General features: G+C 36.4%; 1 protein-coding gene and 1 long non-coding RNA gene across 2 annotated transcripts in view; one reads left to right on the top strand and one right to left on the bottom strand.

Annotated features, from left to right (window-relative positions):
- LOC110466297 (LETM1 and EF-hand domain-containing protein 1, mitochondrial-like) overlaps positions 1 to 16,985 on the top strand; it is a 28,176-nt gene extending 11,191 nt beyond the window's left edge. The window contains exons 5-14 of the mRNA XM_021522706.1: positions 1,068 to 1,211; positions 3,408 to 3,614; positions 3,954 to 4,205; positions 5,640 to 5,789; positions 6,373 to 6,475; positions 7,206 to 7,375; positions 8,597 to 8,856; positions 10,561 to 10,702; positions 11,406 to 11,586; positions 12,305 to 16,985. Coding sequence (XP_021378381.1) covers positions 1,068 to 1,211; positions 3,408 to 3,614; positions 3,954 to 4,205; positions 5,640 to 5,789; positions 6,373 to 6,475; positions 7,206 to 7,375; positions 8,597 to 8,856; positions 10,561 to 10,702; positions 11,406 to 11,585 — 1,608 coding nt within the window. The 3' untranslated portion in view covers position 11,586; positions 12,305 to 16,985. The remainder of the gene's footprint in view (positions 1 to 1,067; positions 1,212 to 3,407; positions 3,615 to 3,953; positions 4,206 to 5,639; positions 5,790 to 6,372; positions 6,476 to 7,205; positions 7,376 to 8,596; positions 8,857 to 10,560; positions 10,703 to 11,405; positions 11,587 to 12,304) is intronic.
- LOC110466298 lies at positions 15,873 to 17,510 on the bottom strand. Its single transcript, XR_002464725.1, has 2 exons — positions 16,150 to 17,510; positions 15,873 to 16,098 (listed from the first exon to the last, which is right to left on the bottom strand). It is a non-coding gene; the product is annotated as an uncharacterized LOC110466298 (long non-coding RNA).
- Positions 17,511 to 18,597: the final 1,087 nt, after the last annotated feature.

Here is an 18,597-nt window from a genome sequence, read left to right as displayed (position 1 = left end):
TGTATGACTATGATACATGTATGACTATGATATGTGTATAACTATGATACATGTATGACTATGATACATGTATGTGACTATGATACTTGAATGACTGATACGTGTACAATGTATGACTATGATACGTGTATGACTATGATACATGTACAATGTATGACTATGATATGTGTATAACTATGATACATGTATGACTATGATACATGTTTGACTATGATACATGTATGTGACTATGATGCATGTATGACTATGATACATGTATGACTATGATTCATGTATGACTATGATATGTGTATGACTATTATACATGTATGACTATGATACATATACAATGTGTGACTATGATACATGTATGACTATGATACGTGTATCTGACTATGATACATGAATGACTGATACGTGTACAATGTATGACTATGATACATGTATGACTATGATTCATGTATGACTATGATATGTGTATGACTATGATCCATGTATGACTATGATATGTGTATGACTATTATACATGTATGACTATGATACATATACAATGTATGACTATGATACGTGTATGACTATGATACATGTACAATGTATAACTATGATATGTGTATGACTATGATACGTGTATGACTATGATACATGTACAATGTATAACTATGATATGTGTATGACTATGATACGTGTATGACTATGATACGTGTATGTGACTAATATACATTTATGACTATGATACATGTATGACTATGATTCATGTATGACTATGATATGTGTATGACTATTATACATGTATGACTATGATACATATACAATGTATGACTATGATACGTGTATGACTATGATACATGTATGACTATCATATGTGTATGACTATGATACATGTATGACTATGATATGTGTATAACTATGATACATGTATGACTATGATACATGTCCAATGTATGACTATGATATGTGTATGACTATGATACATATATGACTATGATATGTGTATGACTATGATACATGTATGACTATGATACATATTTGTGTAATGTACACATATATAAAATGGTGTGTGGTACTTTAATATGTACATTTGTCTGTAGCTGGAAATGAGTAAGAAGAAACTGAAAGTCAAACTGGAGATGGCTAAGTTCCTTCAGGACACCATTGAGGAGAGCTCACTCCAGTCAAAGAAGGGCAAAAGGGAAAGCAAGATGGTGGCAGAGTTCTCAGAATTTTTACAGAAGGTAATGTTTACTGGTTATAATGTGTACCTACATTTTACCCAACAGTATGATAATGTGTACCTTCATTTTACCCCACAGTATGATAATTTGTACCTACATTTTACCCAACAGTATGATAATGTGTACCTACATTTTCCTACATTTTACCCTACAGTTAGATAATGCGTACCTACATTTTACCCTACATTTAGATAATGTGTACCTACATTTTACCCTACAATATGATAATGTGTACCTACATTTTACCCTACAATATGCTAATGTGTACCTACATTTTACCCTACATTTAGATAATGTGTACCTACATTTTACCCTACAATATGATAATGTGTACCTACATTTTACCCTACAGTATGATGATGTGTACCTACATTTTACCCTACAGCATGATAATGTGTACCTACATTTTACCCTACAATATGCTAATGTGTACCTACATTTTACCCTACAGCATGATAATGTGTACCTACATTTTACCCTACAGTTAGATAATGTGTACCTACATTTTACCCTACAATATGATAATGTGTACCTACATTTTACCCTACATTTAGATAATGTGTACCTACATTTTACCCTACAGTATGATAATGTGAACCTACATTTTACCCTACAATTTGATAATGTGTACCTAAATTTTACCCTACATTTAGATAATGTGTACCTACATTATCATCCTGTTGGGTAACATGTAGGTCCACATTATCATACTGTAGGGTTAAATGTAGGTACACATTATCTAAATGGAGGGTAAAATGTAGGTACACCTTATCATATTGTAGGGTAAAATGTAGGTAAACATTATCATACTGTAGGGTATAATGTAGGTTCACATTATCATCCTGTTGGGTAAAATGTAGGTACACCTTATCATATTGTAGGGTAAAATGTACCTACATTTTACCCTACAGTATGATAATGTGTACCTACATTTTACCCAACAGGATGATAATGTGTACCTACATTTTACCCTACAGTAAAATAATTTGTACCTACATTTTACCCTACAGTATGATAATGTGTAGGGTAAAATGTAGGTACAAATTATTTTACTGTAGGGTAAAATGTAGTTACACATTATCATCCTGTTGGGTAACATGTAGGTCCACATTATCATACTGTAGGGTAAAATTTAGGTTCACATTATCATCCTGTTGGGTAAAATGTAGGCACACATTATCATACTGTAGGGTAAAATGGAGGTACAAATTATCATACTGTAGGGTAAAATATAGGTACAAATTACCCTACAGAATGATAATTTGTACCTACATTTTACCCTACAGTATGATAATGTGAACCTACATTATACCCTACAGTATGATAATGTGAACCTACATTTTACCCTACAGAATGATAATTTGTACCGACATTTTACCCTACAGTATGATAATGTTTACCTACATTTTACCCTACAGTATGATAATGTGAACCATCATTTTACCCTACAGAATGATAATTTGTACCTACATTTTACCCTACAGTATGATAATTTGTACCTACATTTTACCCTACAGTATGATAATGTGTACCTATATTTTACCCTAAAGTATGATAATTTGTACCTACATTTTACCCTACAGTATGATAATACCCAACAGTATGATAATGTGTCCCTTCATTTTACCCAACAGTATGATAATGTGTACGTACATTTTACCCTAAAGTATGATAATTTTTACCTACATTTTACCCTACAGTATGATGATTTGTACCTACATTTTACCCTACACAGTTAGATAATGTGTACCTACATTTTACACTACAGTATGATAATGTGAACCTACATTTTACCCTACAGTATGATAATGTGAACCTACATTTTACCCTACAGTATCAACAGAACTGTAAACACACCTTGTTAGGGCAAGTGTATGCTGGTAATATTTAATATTTATCAATCTTTAAGAGTTTCTTAAAAGAATCTAATGATTAAAAGCACTGATCAAGTGGTAGACATATTATCATAGCTACAAGTTAATACATAAGGCGCAATGGAACCCAGTTGATACCCAATCAGACTTGCTTAGAAAATTTGATATCTGGATACTTGTATCATTCTTTGTAATAACAGTTATTCTGATTATTTAGTCTGAGAGCTGAGATATTAATAACCAAGAAAGGATTTGTAATTTTGTCAACTAAATGAGTTAAGAAGAAAACAGTCATCATATATTTATTTATTCCTCTGAGCAGGTACGTCAGGAAGGCTATGTACCAGAGAATGAGGAGATCCTACAGTACAGTAAGCTGTTTGAGGATGAGATCACTCTAGAGAACATGAACAGGGCACAACTTCAAGCACTTAATCATGTGTTAAACATCCCAAACTCCTATGCCCCCGACAACATGCTACGATTTCAACTGAGAATGAAACTCCGACAACTACTTGCTGATGATAAGGTATTCCTATTTCTTTAATCAGATATCTTTTAAGGTAAAAACTGTATACTGATCTGGTGTTGTGTTTAAGTAGATTTCAAAATTGTATGGAGAATCTGTGTGACAAAATCTAAAAATGTATAAAAAGAACATTAATAGACCCCTATTTGACTAAATGATGGAATTTTAATGATTTTAGAAGTCAAGAGTGAAATTAAATGTTTTCTGTTTGAGTTATCTCCCTTACCATTAACTCTCAACAATCCAGTCTATATCATGTGTATTATGGGATGTAAAATCCTTGCTGATACATGCTTGAACACAACAGTGATTTTTTATCATCTATTTTTGTACCAATAGATGATAGAAAAGGAAGGACTTGACAGTCTTACCACCTGGGAGTTACAGTCAGCGGTGCGTGCCCGCGGGATGCGTGCTTTGGGTGTGTCAGAGGAGAGGCTCAAGCTACAGCTACAGCAATGGTTGGACCTACATCTGACACAAATGATCCCCACATCTCTTCTTCTTCTGTCACGGACCTTGTACCTCCCTGAAACTCTGTCCACCTCTGAACAGCTGAAGGCCACCATTTCTGCCCTGCCAGAGTCGACGGTATGTCTAATGTGTATTTAGTTAACAGGTTCAATATCAAAGGTTGCCAAGAAAATTTAGCAACAATTTGTATGAATATGGATCTTGATTTTGCTTTAAACGCAGAAATTGACCAAATCTGTAGATTAACTTTTGTACAAATGTTGACAAATCAACATGCATTGTTATATAATTTAACTTGTCACTTTGTTAAAAAAAATCAAACTGTTTAATATATATGTTATGTTTGCAAACTCGTTGTTCCCTTTAAAATTAACAAGACAAGAAACCATTGTGACGAATGAATTTATCAAAACCATGACTGTGACTTATCATAGAGTTATCTCCCCTCACTTATCAGTTATGGTAGGGCTGACTTCTTCCAACAGTTATCTGAACATGTTGTCTTAGGCTACATTCGCGTATCCCGGTTGAAACGGTACGCGTGGCGCAGAAATTTTCTATGATAAACGAACACACTTGGACCGTTCTATAAGCAGAGCTAAAAATCCACAGTTTCGGAGAAAATAAAAAACAATGTATCAAGAATATTATATCCTTCTCTCACGCGTCCACTAAATTACATAACGTATCTTAAAAATTACATGTAACTTGACATTGTTTAAGAAAGAAATAACGCAAATTGGCAATAGTCAGCATTTTAGTTTTGGTCAGCAGTGTACAGTAGCGTAAGGTGGCCATGGGTGATATTTTTGTACAATGAATAACCCCTCTACTATTACAGGTATCAAAACATCAAAAAAAAATCAGCTCTAAAATTGGCATATATATGATGAATTGGACAATGTGGGCTTCACATTTAAAAAAAACAAAATTTGAATTTGGCTATTTACGAATCTGTGTCTACACAACAAAAGCTAGCTTTTCATGTAGTCTTTTTTTGTACTCAGCTCATGTGTAAATATTGTGAAAAATCCAGTTTGAGGACCTATGTTAAAACGTGAGTTTCTGCGACCGAGTAGGTGATTTTTAATTTAAGACAGGTTTTAAGAAAAAAAAATACTACTTGCGTGGGTCAAATTTTGGGTTAAAAATCATAATTTTTTAACACTTTTTGGCGTTTTTTGATGTGGTAACCATGGTTTTCACAAGTCCCAAATCTGGGGAAATCACCTGTTGAAAAAAAATCATTCTTCAGAAAAAAACGTATTCAAAATGTAGTTTATGAACATATACATACATGTAGGTGTGATGTGCAGGATGAATCGGCTATCCATGTTTATCCGAGACATGCCCTTTATTTTTAGGGTCAAGCCGTTTCTACTGTATTCTGCTACCTTACTAATTACCCTTAATCTGTAACTAAGCAGGGAAACAGAAATGTAGATCCTGTTATAACAAGTCAGGCCTTTCAGGGTTTTTTCACTGATTCCTTTCAATGTTAATCTAAAAGTCCAGTGGAAGCAAGCTAACAGGAAATATTTATGTCCACAGACCACAGAGGCTAAAATCAAGGTGGCTGAGATCCATGGGGAGAAGGTGGACAACAAGGCTAAGCTGGAGTTGATCAGACATCAGGAGGAGGCCATTCAGACGGAGCGTGAGGCAAAGGACAAGGAACTGGAGAAAACCAAGCAAGATGAGGTCAGTGACAATTTATTACAAACATGTCTCGGAAATATTTAATTAATTAAATATTACTTATCATAATATGATACTTCCAATGTTTAGTAACAGAAAGACATATTTTATGAGTCTGGACTACGTTTGTATTTCAGATAGATATGAATATAAAAGATGTGTTTGGGATGGGGTACATTTTTAGTTAGCCATGGTTTATATGGATAGCAGGGTCTGAAACATTTGTTTAAAAATGATTGATTAGGGATAGAGCTATTAAAGAGTGCCCCATTGTTACCACATATTTATTTCTGGAATAGCCCTCCAGAAATTTTGGTGTTTTTAAACATTTGCATTTTAGATGCAAATTATCCTTATATACTAGTAGAGTTTTAGTTTTGACACACAAGCAAATGTTTAACATCTTTTTAATCAACATCATTGAGATGACTTGACAACCCTCATTGTTCATTGCCATAGTAGTTTTGTGATCTTAGTGAAGATGTAAAATGTGATTCAATCAGTTTATCAACCAATTCAAAACAAATCTTTACCTAAGCAAAAACGTTTCTGAAATGACAATCTGTGTATTTCTCCTTCCAAATAGAAGACAAAAGAAGAAGAAAAAGCAGTTCCTACCGAAAAGGAAGAAGTTGTGGAACCTGTGATGGTCGACACAGCACCTATAGTGGAGGCCAAGCCTACAGAAAGTAGGCCATGTTAAATCTCAATAGATGTTGGCTTGTTATCTGAGGCAGTTTTCCGTTAAGGATCCCTGTACCTCTCTAAAAAACTATAGCTATGCATAGGAAACTGTTTTTTCTGGCATGATTATACATATTATGAATCATATGAATAGTGTTCTGAATGTAAAAAGTTAAGTGGAGCTAGACCGGGATTCGAACTCTGAACTTTCACGTTGTTATGCAATCTATCTAAGTAACAAAGCTACCCTGTCAGCAGAATCATCCTGGCTCACCTGTGCTATAGTTATATACAAAACGAAATTAAGGGGAGATTACTGTATATACGAAAAACCACAGTGCAGTGGACAGGGACCCATTATTAATTTTAAGCTTCATGTACACTGAAACACTTGTTTGATGAAACCAACAAGTGAAATGTGAATTATAATTTGTTATCATGAATGAATCCAAAGGACTTCTGAAGCATGATTGCTAGAAAGATTATTATAGGTGCACACAAATACTGCTCAGTTATAATCATGACTCGGTTGTTAGGGAGTTGGTAGTAATACTATATTCCCAATACTATATTCAATAGTAACTAGTTACCCATATAACAGATTTTAAACAGTGAACACTTGTCCTGGTAAGATTAAAGATAACATTAAACAATCACAATGTAATGTTTTTGGTTACGAGACTCATTTAAAAATGTGTAGGCAGTGAAAATAATGTTTCTAATTTCTGTTTCAAGCAATTGTGGATACAGCACCCTCTGTGACCGAGAAAGAGGAGGAGAAGATAACTCCCGAAGAGCTGGAGGACATTGAGGCTGCTCTGGGGGAGATTGCTCATGAGAAGGAGATCAATATTGATGAGGAGAAGATAAAGGACCTGAAGGAGGATGTAGAGGAATACCAAGAGGTAAGCCCAGCATCAAGGTCATATCTCACAGGGATTTACTGCTATGTTACTGTAGGGTCAACGTCCTCCCCTCAAATGATTACCAAATGTAAGACACATACATGGTCAATTTAAATCATCTTCTAGTTATTACCAAAACGTACAGCAAAAGTTGGAAGCAAATGTTTGAATAATTATTAAAATCTATGTTAAGGGTCTCTTGACCATAACTTCCTTCCCTGTTATCTCTCCTGACCATACAATAAATCCTTTGATTCCCCAGACCATACACTCCTATCCTTTCCCCTGTCCTGTAATTCCCCTGCCCATACACTGTGTCCTGTAATTCCCCCGACCATACACTGTGTCCTGTGATTTCCCTGACCATACACTAAATCATGTGATTCCCCAGACCATACACTCCTATCCTTTCCCCTGTCCTGTAATTCTACCGACCATACATTGTGTCCTGTGATCACCCTGACCATACACTTCTATCTTGTGATCTCTCTGAATCATATGATTCCCCTGACCATACACTGTATCCCCTGATTCCCCTGACCATACAATGTATCCTGTTAGTCCCCTGATCATACACTAAATCCTGTCATTCCCCTGACCATACACTAAATCCTGTGATTCCCCTGACCATACACTGTGTCCTGTGATTCCCCTGACCATACACTAAATCCTGTCATTCCCCTGACCATACACTAAATCCTGTGATTCCTCTGACCATACACTAAATCCTGTGATTCCCCTGACCATACACTAAATCCTGTCATTCCCCTGACCATACACTAAATATTGTGATTCCACTGACCATAATTATACTAAATCCTGTGATTCCCCTGACCATAGAATGTATCCTGTTAGTCCTCTGACCATACACTAAATCCTGTCATTCCCCTGACCATACACTAAATCCTGTGATTCCCCTGACCATACACTAAATCCTGTGATTCCCCTGACCATACACTAAATCCTGTGATTCCCCCGACCATACACTGTGTCCTGTAATTCCCCCAACCATACACTAAATCCTGTGATTCCCCTGACCATACACTAAATCCTGTGATTCCTCTGACCATACACTAAATCCTGTGATTCCCCTGACCATACACTAAATCCTGTGATTCCCCTGACCATACACTATATCCTGATAGTCCCCTGACCATACATTCCTCGTCTGATCACCTCGACTGTCTCTTTCTTTAAAATGTCCCGTTTCTGTTGACATAGGACTTGGAGGACTTGAAGGCTGTGATACTAGACAAGGGACTAGAGGAGGATCTTGTAGAGTCGAAGGGTGCTAAACGTCTCGCCAAACAGGTCAACAAACTGATCGACACTATGGACACCGAGATCAATAAGCTTCACTCCCAGAAGGAAGAAATCCAGGAAGCCATAGAAATGGGTGAAGTCAAGATTCGGCGTAGTGCTGAATTCAAGGAGGATGTGAAAAAGAGGGATGCATTCTTGGAGAAAATGGCAGAAAAAACGTAAGTTCTGTAAGATCTTGCTAGATTTGACTCAAACAGAAGATTATAGTTTTAGGTATTATTTGACGCAAATATGATGTCAGTTTTTAGGTCACCTGAGACAAAGTCTCAAGTGACCTATTGCGATCGCCTGTCGTCCGTCGTCGTCCGTCGTCCGTTGTGCATCCGTAAACAATTTATATTTTCGACTTCTTCTCCAAAACCCCTAAACCAATATCAATGAAATTTTGCAGAAACCTTCCATGGCTAAAGGTCAACTAAAATTGTGAGTTATATGGTCCCCAGCCCCAAGGGGCCTGAGGGGTGGGGCCAAAAAGGGTAAAATTGTCTAAAATTTCAAAAATCTTCTTCTCAAGATCCAGATATGGTAGAATCAAATACTCTTCATAGATAGAAGGGTCTTAAGGTGCTTTACTAAAATTGTGAATTTCATGACCCTGGGGTCTCGCGTTTCCCCCTGGGGAGGGGGTAAACTTTACTATAGTTTATATAGGGAAATCACATTTTGGACCAACATTGGTTTAATTGCCATTGGAAGTAATTCAATTTGGGTTAAAATTATCAGTATTGGATAGCAGTTTTTTGATGGTATGCACATGTATATCAGCCCTGACTGACCCCCGGGGCTGATGGGTGGGGCCAAAAAGGGTTGAATTGACTGAAATTTCAAAAATCTTCTTCTCAAGACCCAGATATGGTAGAATCAAATACTCTTCATAGATGGAAGGGTCTTAAGGTGCTTTACCAAAATTGTGAATTTCATGACCCTGGGGTCTCGCGTTTCCCCCTGGGGAGGGGGTAAACTTTACTATAGTTTATATAGGGAAATCACATTTTGGACCAACATTTGTTTAATTTCCATTGGAAGTAATTCAATTTGGGTTAGCATTATCAGTATTAGGTAGCAGTTTGATAGTATGCACATATGAGCCCTGACTGACCCCCCGGGGCTGATGGGTGGGGCCAAAAAGGGTTGAATTGACTGAAATTTCAAAAATCTTCTTCTCAAGACCCAGATATGGTAGAATCAAATACTCTTCATAGATGGAAGGGTCTTAAGGTGCTTTACCAAAATTGTGAATTTCATGACCCTGGGGTCTGGCGTTAACCCCTGGGGAAGGAGGGGGGGGGGCAAAATTTGTTATGGTTTATAATGGCAAATGATACTTTGAATATTACATGTTGATAACTTGATTGGAATTATAACCCTAAGTTGACAGTTTGATACTTTGTAAATTTTGAGCCATCCCTACCCCCAAGGGCTGTAGGGTGGGGCCCAATGGAGTCTGTGTGCTAAAACAAAATTTCTTCATTTTCCTTGTTTAGAATCAGAGGTGCTAGTTTCAAATACTTTTCAGTCTTAAATCTGCATGCTAGATATTGAATAAGGTGGTTTTATTGTTTTTTGTCACTTTGAATAATATTTCTGTTCATGTTATAAACAAAAATCAACTCTCTGTATAAATATATCAGGTGACCGTTAAGGCCTCTTGTTAAATTTCTGTATTTAAAAGTGAAAAATAAACGCTAGCCAGAAAAGCCTTATGAATTAATTTGACAAGTTAGTGACACAGAAATAACAAAGAATTACCAGCAATATCACCATAATGGATGAATGGTTTAAAGTATTTATGAGCAAGTCTTCTGTGGTTTTGAATTCTCTAAAATAAAACCAATGCATGGAAGAGTTGTGTCCCTTTGCAGGAGGAACGTGATCAGCATCAACGACCTGCTCCTGGCTCTGAAGAGGCTCCAGAAGGTGCCTAATGAGACGAGGCTCCAGAGGATCGCAGAAGTCCTAGACGAGGACAAGGATGGAAATATTGATGTTGGACATGTGCTCAAGGTCGGTTTTGTTGAACATATGCTCAATATTCTCAGATATACAGAATTTAAAAATGTCTGCCTTATATATATTGATCTATTTACCGTTTGCTTCTATCATAGCCCAGTATTTAGTAAATGTAATTTAAAAAAAATTCAATAATCTTTTTTTTTCAGAAACAAACTTGAGAAATTAACACTAGTTGAAGAGACACATTCAAGTAATCAACACCATTCCTTGAAAAAAAAGTCATGTTAATAATATAATGAAACAAAAAATAAGACAACAGGGGCTATGGACTTTTACATAAACATTTAAATGATAAAAATCTTGGATGATTTCAGCAAAAAAATATGTTTTGGAAATTGTATAGCATTTCTGTTTCATTATTCTGATGGAAAATGCATATTTTGTTTATTTGTTAATTGGACATTGTGAATTAGAATTAGAACAAGTAGAGGCAAACCTCTGATTTAATTATATACCAAAGCATAGATGTTGTTTGTTAAACATAGTATCTCTTTAGAACATTCCAAAACATTTTGGTTACAGAATGTAGATCTTTTTATAGATTATGTGCACTTTGCATAGTTTATAGTTTATACTATCTCAAATCCTAACCTGTTTAAGATGCATTTTGTCTCATAAAAAATTGTCAGTGATGTTAATATAACATTTTCAAATTCGAAAGATTCTTAATAAAAGTTTCAATGACTAACTACAGGTGATCGAACTGCTGGCCACAGAGAACGTTAAACTTAGTCCCACCCAGGTGACCGACCTCATCGACCTGCTCAAGAAGGAATCAATCATTGAGGAGGAAGAGAAAGCGAAGGAGAAACAGGAGAAGCAGAAAAAACAACAGGATGAGGAAATCAGTAAACAACAAGAAGTTAGCGGTTGAGGTAAGTGTTTATAAACTCATATTACGAAACTCTGTATTTAGGTCATACAGGGGGCTCAAATACTAGTGTTCCAATGCCTAGTGCTATAGAAGAGTTATGTTGTGAACATTTTCAATATTTACAAAATCTACCTTTGGGCTAGTATTATAAAATCAAAATGTACACTCCTGTCAGAAGGTTGAAGGTTGACATAGGCAATCATTGGATTTCAAATGTTAGGTGGTCAGAACTTTGCTGTATTTTCGTTTTTGTTAATGAGTGTACAGTTACTTTAAATCATTTAAGATTTGTGGTAATAAATAAGATCCTGCTTCAGTGTCCATGTTTTAACCTGGTTAATATTGGGTATTGATACTTGAAAATCTCTTTCAGAACAGCAATAAGGAGAGCTTGAGGCTCTGAGTTTATATTAGGTAGTAAGCCAAGGTCACAAACATGTTCTTAATTAGGTGTCAAATTTCAACATAAATATTAAGGTTTATCAAGGTATGACTGTAGTGTTAGTTGGTTGAAGACACTTGTTGGATTATAAAAGAGGTCATAAAATATAACCGGGATTGAGGTAGCTGAAGATTAATTTTCTTGACTTATGTGAAACAGTATTTAAACCATACTGGCCCAATGGACTAAAGGTTTTATTTATAGAATATTTATTAAAAGTTTGATCATTTAAAATTTATCCACAAAAAAAAGTGGCGATTTTGTCGTTATTTTTTAGCCTTGACTGGTAGGTTTGGAAGAGTACAGCCAACAAGATGAAAGCAGTGAGCACAGCCAGTCAAGGCAAAGACTGAAGACAACTAATCCTGAAGCATGCAGTGAAGACAGCCAATCAGAAAGCAGACTGTGTACATAGCCAATCAAAACAGAGTGTTTATAGGCAAGCCACACATATCTGAGAAGGCAGGAAGCAAGCATCACAGTAGACCTACATAAACAGGGGACAGCCTTAAACGAGGACCAGTGTTACATTGTATTCAGGGAGTCGGGTTACAATGAGTACTGTGCAGGGTAATTGGTGATATAGCTGTTCAGTCCTGTAAATATTCCTCATCGTCGGCTTGTTTACATTTAGTATGGTGTCTGAATACAAAGTGAAATAGCAGGGATATGATATTGAAATATATTGTTATAAAAATACTAATATTTGTATAACTGATATTTTTCAGAATTTCCCGTAATAAATTATTATGACCATCATGATATTAAATGGTTTCACTTTTAGATTAAATCTTTAAGAAATATATTGACAATGCAAAAAAATAATCATTTATGGCTTTTATGAATTAAGCAAAGAACTCCAAATATACACAAAATTGCTTCAAACACATTTCCACACTTGCATGGTAAAATTATACCATGCCATACCATACCTTTAATTTAGAGGTAGATTTAATCTTAGTGCTTTTCACACACAGTCAACCATTAATTCAAGTACAGCACTAAAGCTTTAGTATGTCATCACATGCAGCTTGTACATGCTTGAACAGTACAGTTGAACAATAACAATTGGACTATAGTAAAAGTCTGAAGACAAAATTGTAACATCTGAGATCAGTTTACCAGGTTATTGGATGCCTGGTGTTTGACTTTCCCAACAGTTTTTATACAGTAGGTAGAGAAAGGTATTTATATGTGTGTCTGCTGTGTAACAACGCTTTGTCATCTACAGGACGGCTATATAGTAAATAGTGGTATGTGTACCGCAGACTGGTCATGTTGTAGCTCACTAAATGTCACTTTAGTTTAATCGTTAATTATCATACATAATTCATATTAGTTGTCAGCATTCCTCTACATGCAGATCCACTTCAGTCGAGAAAAACAATACCAAAAAAGTCTTATCAGAATTTAACATGTTTTTAAGATAAAATCGGTTTTACTGCTTCGCCAGTGTTGATTAGAAATACTGTATTTTTTCACAGTTGCTTTCATGTCGAAAGAGTAAGCCTACACACTATTTACGTATTATGGTTTGTTTACAGGACAAAAGGGGACACATTATAAGTATTTACCAAGAGATCTCCCTTCGTCAGTTTGTTGGCACTGGTTTTTCTGCATATAGTTATGAAACCGAAATCTTTCACTCTGTAACGTTTCGGTAAGGATTTTACTAGGCAGTTGTCTGTAAAATAATTTAACTTTTAAGATTAACACATGATGTTTCTGTTTTCTACACTTTTTCTTAGTTTGTATATTGATGTTAGAAGGAGCTTTGCTTTGCAATATATTTATGCCATCTTGACAAATGTTGGTAAAATACAAGTTTGCTTGCTTTAATTTACATGTTAAGTGAAGAAATTTTACTGCTGCCAAAGCCATATATTTAAGCACTTTCTTCTCCTCTATGTAGGAAAATCAAGATGTATGTCTTCAGTAAAAGTATCCAAAATGTTTAGGAAGTTTACCTTGTGTATTAGTGTAACAGCTGGTTTCTAACCACTGATTGGGTATGATGTACATTTCCACAGGAGAGTTAATGTTATAGAGTGACATGTATTATCTAACATTTTTCGGTGCAATTACTGAAGAAAATCAGCTGTTGACACTCTTAATAACTATATACACCAAGTGATAAGGCCATACTTAAACAATCTTTGTTTGCAATTTCCTTACTCACATCTTTTTTCAGTACGCATATAGTGATGAATCTTATTGAAGATAAATAAGTGCACATATAGGTCTGGATTTTTTTACAATATCTAGAAATGCCATTTTCTATATAAAACACTTTTTGTGATTTTTCAGAAAAAAGAAACTTCCATTAAAAGTTAAAGAAATATTGTTTTTAGTAGGTGCCATCTTTAGTGAGTGTGTCAGGAAGCTGCAAACCAACCATTTTTAAGGATGGCCTATGTAAGTTTGTGTTAAGAATCTAGTTTACACATAGAGGATCTCTCAGTTAAAGATTAAGGCTTGTACAAGGCCCACATCATGAGATGCATCATTTGTTATATTATCTATATGAATTTGAAAATATTGGCTACTTTATGATGTAGCAATGTAAGTCATGTGTTTTTTGTCAAGAAGTATTGAAATACCTGTTTATAAAATCTTCCCTGCTACAGACAATCAGGGATTTGATATTAGCATAACAATGTACTCCATAAACTATCCAGTGATCCATATCGGCATTGCCTGCTGTTACACAGGTTAGCTATCTACCATAAGTAACCTTGATCTTATGCTGTACCCCCCTCGCATGCACCTCCAAACCTGCATTCCATCAGGAACTTCAAACAGTTTCGAGGCAGGTTTTTTTTGATGTTTCCAACTTAATAATAATGCATCCACACACTTTCTGTTTGGTGTATCTGTTTAAGATATAAATATGATATGGTGGTACATGTAGTTAAATGTTAAAAAATTTCTCTTAAATTATTCATTTTTTTAGGACCTAACCTTTTTGCATTAGAACTGACTTAAAAGAGTTTGTTGGGCATTAGATGCTTCTTATGACATACATTATCTAAAAAAAAAAAAAAAAAAAAAGTATTTGTAGCTACGGAGCATCGCAATCATTGATTCCTCTTTTACAGTGCATAAACAGATATTCTGAAATGCTTCTTACTGTGTCATTTAAGTGTAAGGAACTTTGAAACAAATTTTGATTAAAATTACCTGCTTTGTTAATTTTTACTGTGAAGAATTAAAATTGGCAAGGGATTTGTTTTTCATCAACTGTTAAGGAGCTTTGTTTGACATCTTATTTATTGTGACATGATTTAAGCAGGGTTATTGATATATTGCTAAATGTATTTTTTTATAGTTGGAACTATACTTATAATATAAAAAATGTGATTTCGTTTTGTCATAGTGTACTTCGATGGTACCTACTGATAATCTTGTTTACTGTGAATATGTTACTTTATGTAATTATGGTGTAAAAACACAGACAACTTGGTTGAGAACATCTGTAAAAATTTGTTAAAGTATCAAGTAGGTAACACTGGATTGTAGTTCTTTCACATATGGAACAGGATAGGATACAGGCTGGTCTGTTGTTATCAATAATACAGGTCAAAATGAAATCTATGGCTATGTGCTTAGGACTTACATGTTGTTATTAATCTCTAAAGATGTATACTGGGACTTAACAACATACCCCAGGCTCACTTTGAAGAATGGACGGTATGGAATTCTCAATGTCCAGAAGGTTCTATATTCATGATACATGTATAAAAATAGTATCTTACTGGTGTAAATCCAGTCTTCCCTTCATGTCCTGCACATGCCTGTCCCAACCTGAAGCTGGTAATGATCATACCTGTCCTGAAGTATCCTACGTCCTAGATACACCTGTTCAATACTGATCGTTCTCTCTTCGTCTTTGCCCAAGACACTCCTGTCCCAAGGCTAATGTTGACCACTTTTCTTTTCTCTCTGTCCTAGATACACCTGTTCTGAGGCCAATATTGCATCCTAGACACATTTGTTGGAAGGCCAGTGTTGATCACTCCCCCTTTTTTCTTTGTCCTAGACAGTCCTGTCTTCAGTCTGTGTCCTAGACACCTCTGTCCTGTGGCCTGTGTTGTCCACTTTTTTTTTCTGTGTCCCAGACACCTCTGTCCTGAGGCCCGTGTCCCAGACACCTCTGTCCTGAGGCCCGTGTCCCAGACACCTCTGTCCTGAAGTCCGTTTCCCTGACACCTCTGTCCTGAGGCCCGTTTCCCAGACACCTCTGTCCTGAGGCCCGTTTCCCAGACACCTCTGTCCTGAGGCCCGTTTCCCAGACACCTCTGTCCTGAGGCCCGTTTCCCAGACACCTCTGTCCTGAGGCCCGTTTCCCAGACACCTCTGTCCTGAGGCCCGTTTCCCAGACACCTCTGTCCTGAGGCCCGTTTCCCAGACACCTCTGTCCTGAGGCCCGTTTCCCAGACACCTCTGTCCTGAGGCCCGTTTCCCAGACACCTCTGTCCTGAGGCCCGTTTCCCAGACACCTCTGTCCTGAGGCCCGTTTCCCAGACACCTCTGTCCTGAGGCCCGTTTCCCAGACACCTCTGTTCCCAAGGCCTTTATTAACCACTGCCTTTTTCAATTACCGTCTAATATCTGCACTGTTTTAAAGTACATGTCATGAATTTTCTCTGTGATACCCTATCCTGGGTCCCAACATTGTAGACATAGTCAATATATCTAGCTGTCCTCTGGAGAACTGAATGGGGAACATATATGTTTATACTACAACCAATCAATGAACTTCAGGAATACGAGTCTGTAGGCTGAAATTTATATTGAATAATAAAGTGACATTTTGTTTTAAAAGTGTACCATCATTTCTTTTGTTGTTGGAATGAATACTTGGTATTGTATGCAAGTTCTGGTAACCATGGATATTATATGAATAGAAGTATGTATTATATGTTTATGTATATATAAGTAAAAGGATACATTTTTAGTTTTGCAGACTTGCTACACAAGTGTCTTGTTTATTTTGAAAGTAAATGATATATGTGAATACATTATACATGGAGTACGAAAATTTCATAAAAAGTGAATGGCAATATGAATATATTCACACATACTTGAAACACATTATAATGCATACCAGGAATACACTGAATCTATTTCCACAGGACTAGCACAATCGTTTATTTTTTTTTATGGATTAGTTGTAAGTTGTCCTCCGTTACAGATGCTTTTCATATCGTTTCCTATCAATCAGAACACCATTTCACCAGTGCTACTTAGACAAGGTGTTGTGATGGTTTGTTGACCAATAGGAGTTATCTCCCTTTGGTAACTCCAATGCTATTTATTATCGCCCTTTCTTAGTGCTATATTTTTGTTACTGCATGTTCATTATTTGCCCTTATTGAGTGTCATATAGTTCCTCTTGATGGAATACAAATACAAAGGTAAAATTGAATGTGTAATTTAATAAAAAAAAAAAACGTAAAGAAAAATAAAAGAAACATGATCAAACCTGAGTCTATTAGATTTATTTTGTTCATTAGGTTTATTTACAAGGACTGTCTGTTGTGATTAAAAAACAAGATCAGCCAGAAGGGTTGGATGTCAGTATTCTATATACATCACTGCTCTGGTTAGGATTACTAAGGGATGGTAAGGATACGTCACTGAAAAACACCCGTAGTAACTGTACACTGCCAAACCACTTCCATACAACAAGGTCACCTGTACAAGGTCATCCATATCACATGGTCACCCTTATAAGGTCATCCATACAACAAGGTCATCCGTACAAGGTCATCCATATCACAAGGTCATCCATACAACAAGGTCACCCGTACAAGGTCATCCATATCACGAGGTCACCCTACAAGGTCATCCATACAACAAGGTCACCCGTACAAGGTCATCCATACAACAAGGTCACCCGTACAAGGTCATCCATATAACATGGTCACCCTTATAAGGTCATCCATACAACAAGGTCACCTGTACAAGGTCATCCATACAACAAGGTCACCTGTACAAGGTCATCCATACAACAAGGTCACCTGTACAAGGTCATCCATGTCACATGGTCACCCTTATAAGGTAATCCATACAACAAGGTCACCCATACAAGGTCATCCAAATCACAAGGTCATCCATATCACGAGGTCACCCGTACAAGGTCATCCATACAACAAGGTCACCCGTACAAGGTCATCCATACAACAAGGTCACCTGTACAAGGTCATCCATATAACATGGTCACCCGTACAAAGTCATCCATATCACAAGGTCAGCTGTACAAGATCATCCATACAACAAGGTCACCTGTACGAGGTCATCCATGTCACATGGTCACCCTTATACGGTAATCCATACAACAAGGTCACCCGTACAAGGTCATCCATACAACAAGGTCACCCGTACAAGGTCATCCATATCACATGGTCACCCTTACAAGGTCATCCATACAACAAGGTCATCCATACACCAAGGTCATCCATACAACAAGGTCACCCGTACAAGGTCATCCATACAACAAGGTCATCCATACAACAAGGTCACCCGTACCAGGTCATCCATACAACAAGGTCACCCGTACAAGGTCAA

This window comes from Mizuhopecten yessoensis, unplaced genomic scaffold, assembly GCF_002113885.1.
Source record: "Mizuhopecten yessoensis strain PY_sf001 unplaced genomic scaffold, ASM211388v2 scaffold11129, whole genome shotgun sequence".
NCBI lineage: Eukaryota > Metazoa > Mollusca > Bivalvia > Pectinida > Pectinidae > Mizuhopecten > Mizuhopecten yessoensis.
Note: the sequence above shows the minus strand (reverse complement) of the source record. Positions and strands in the feature narration are given on the sequence as shown.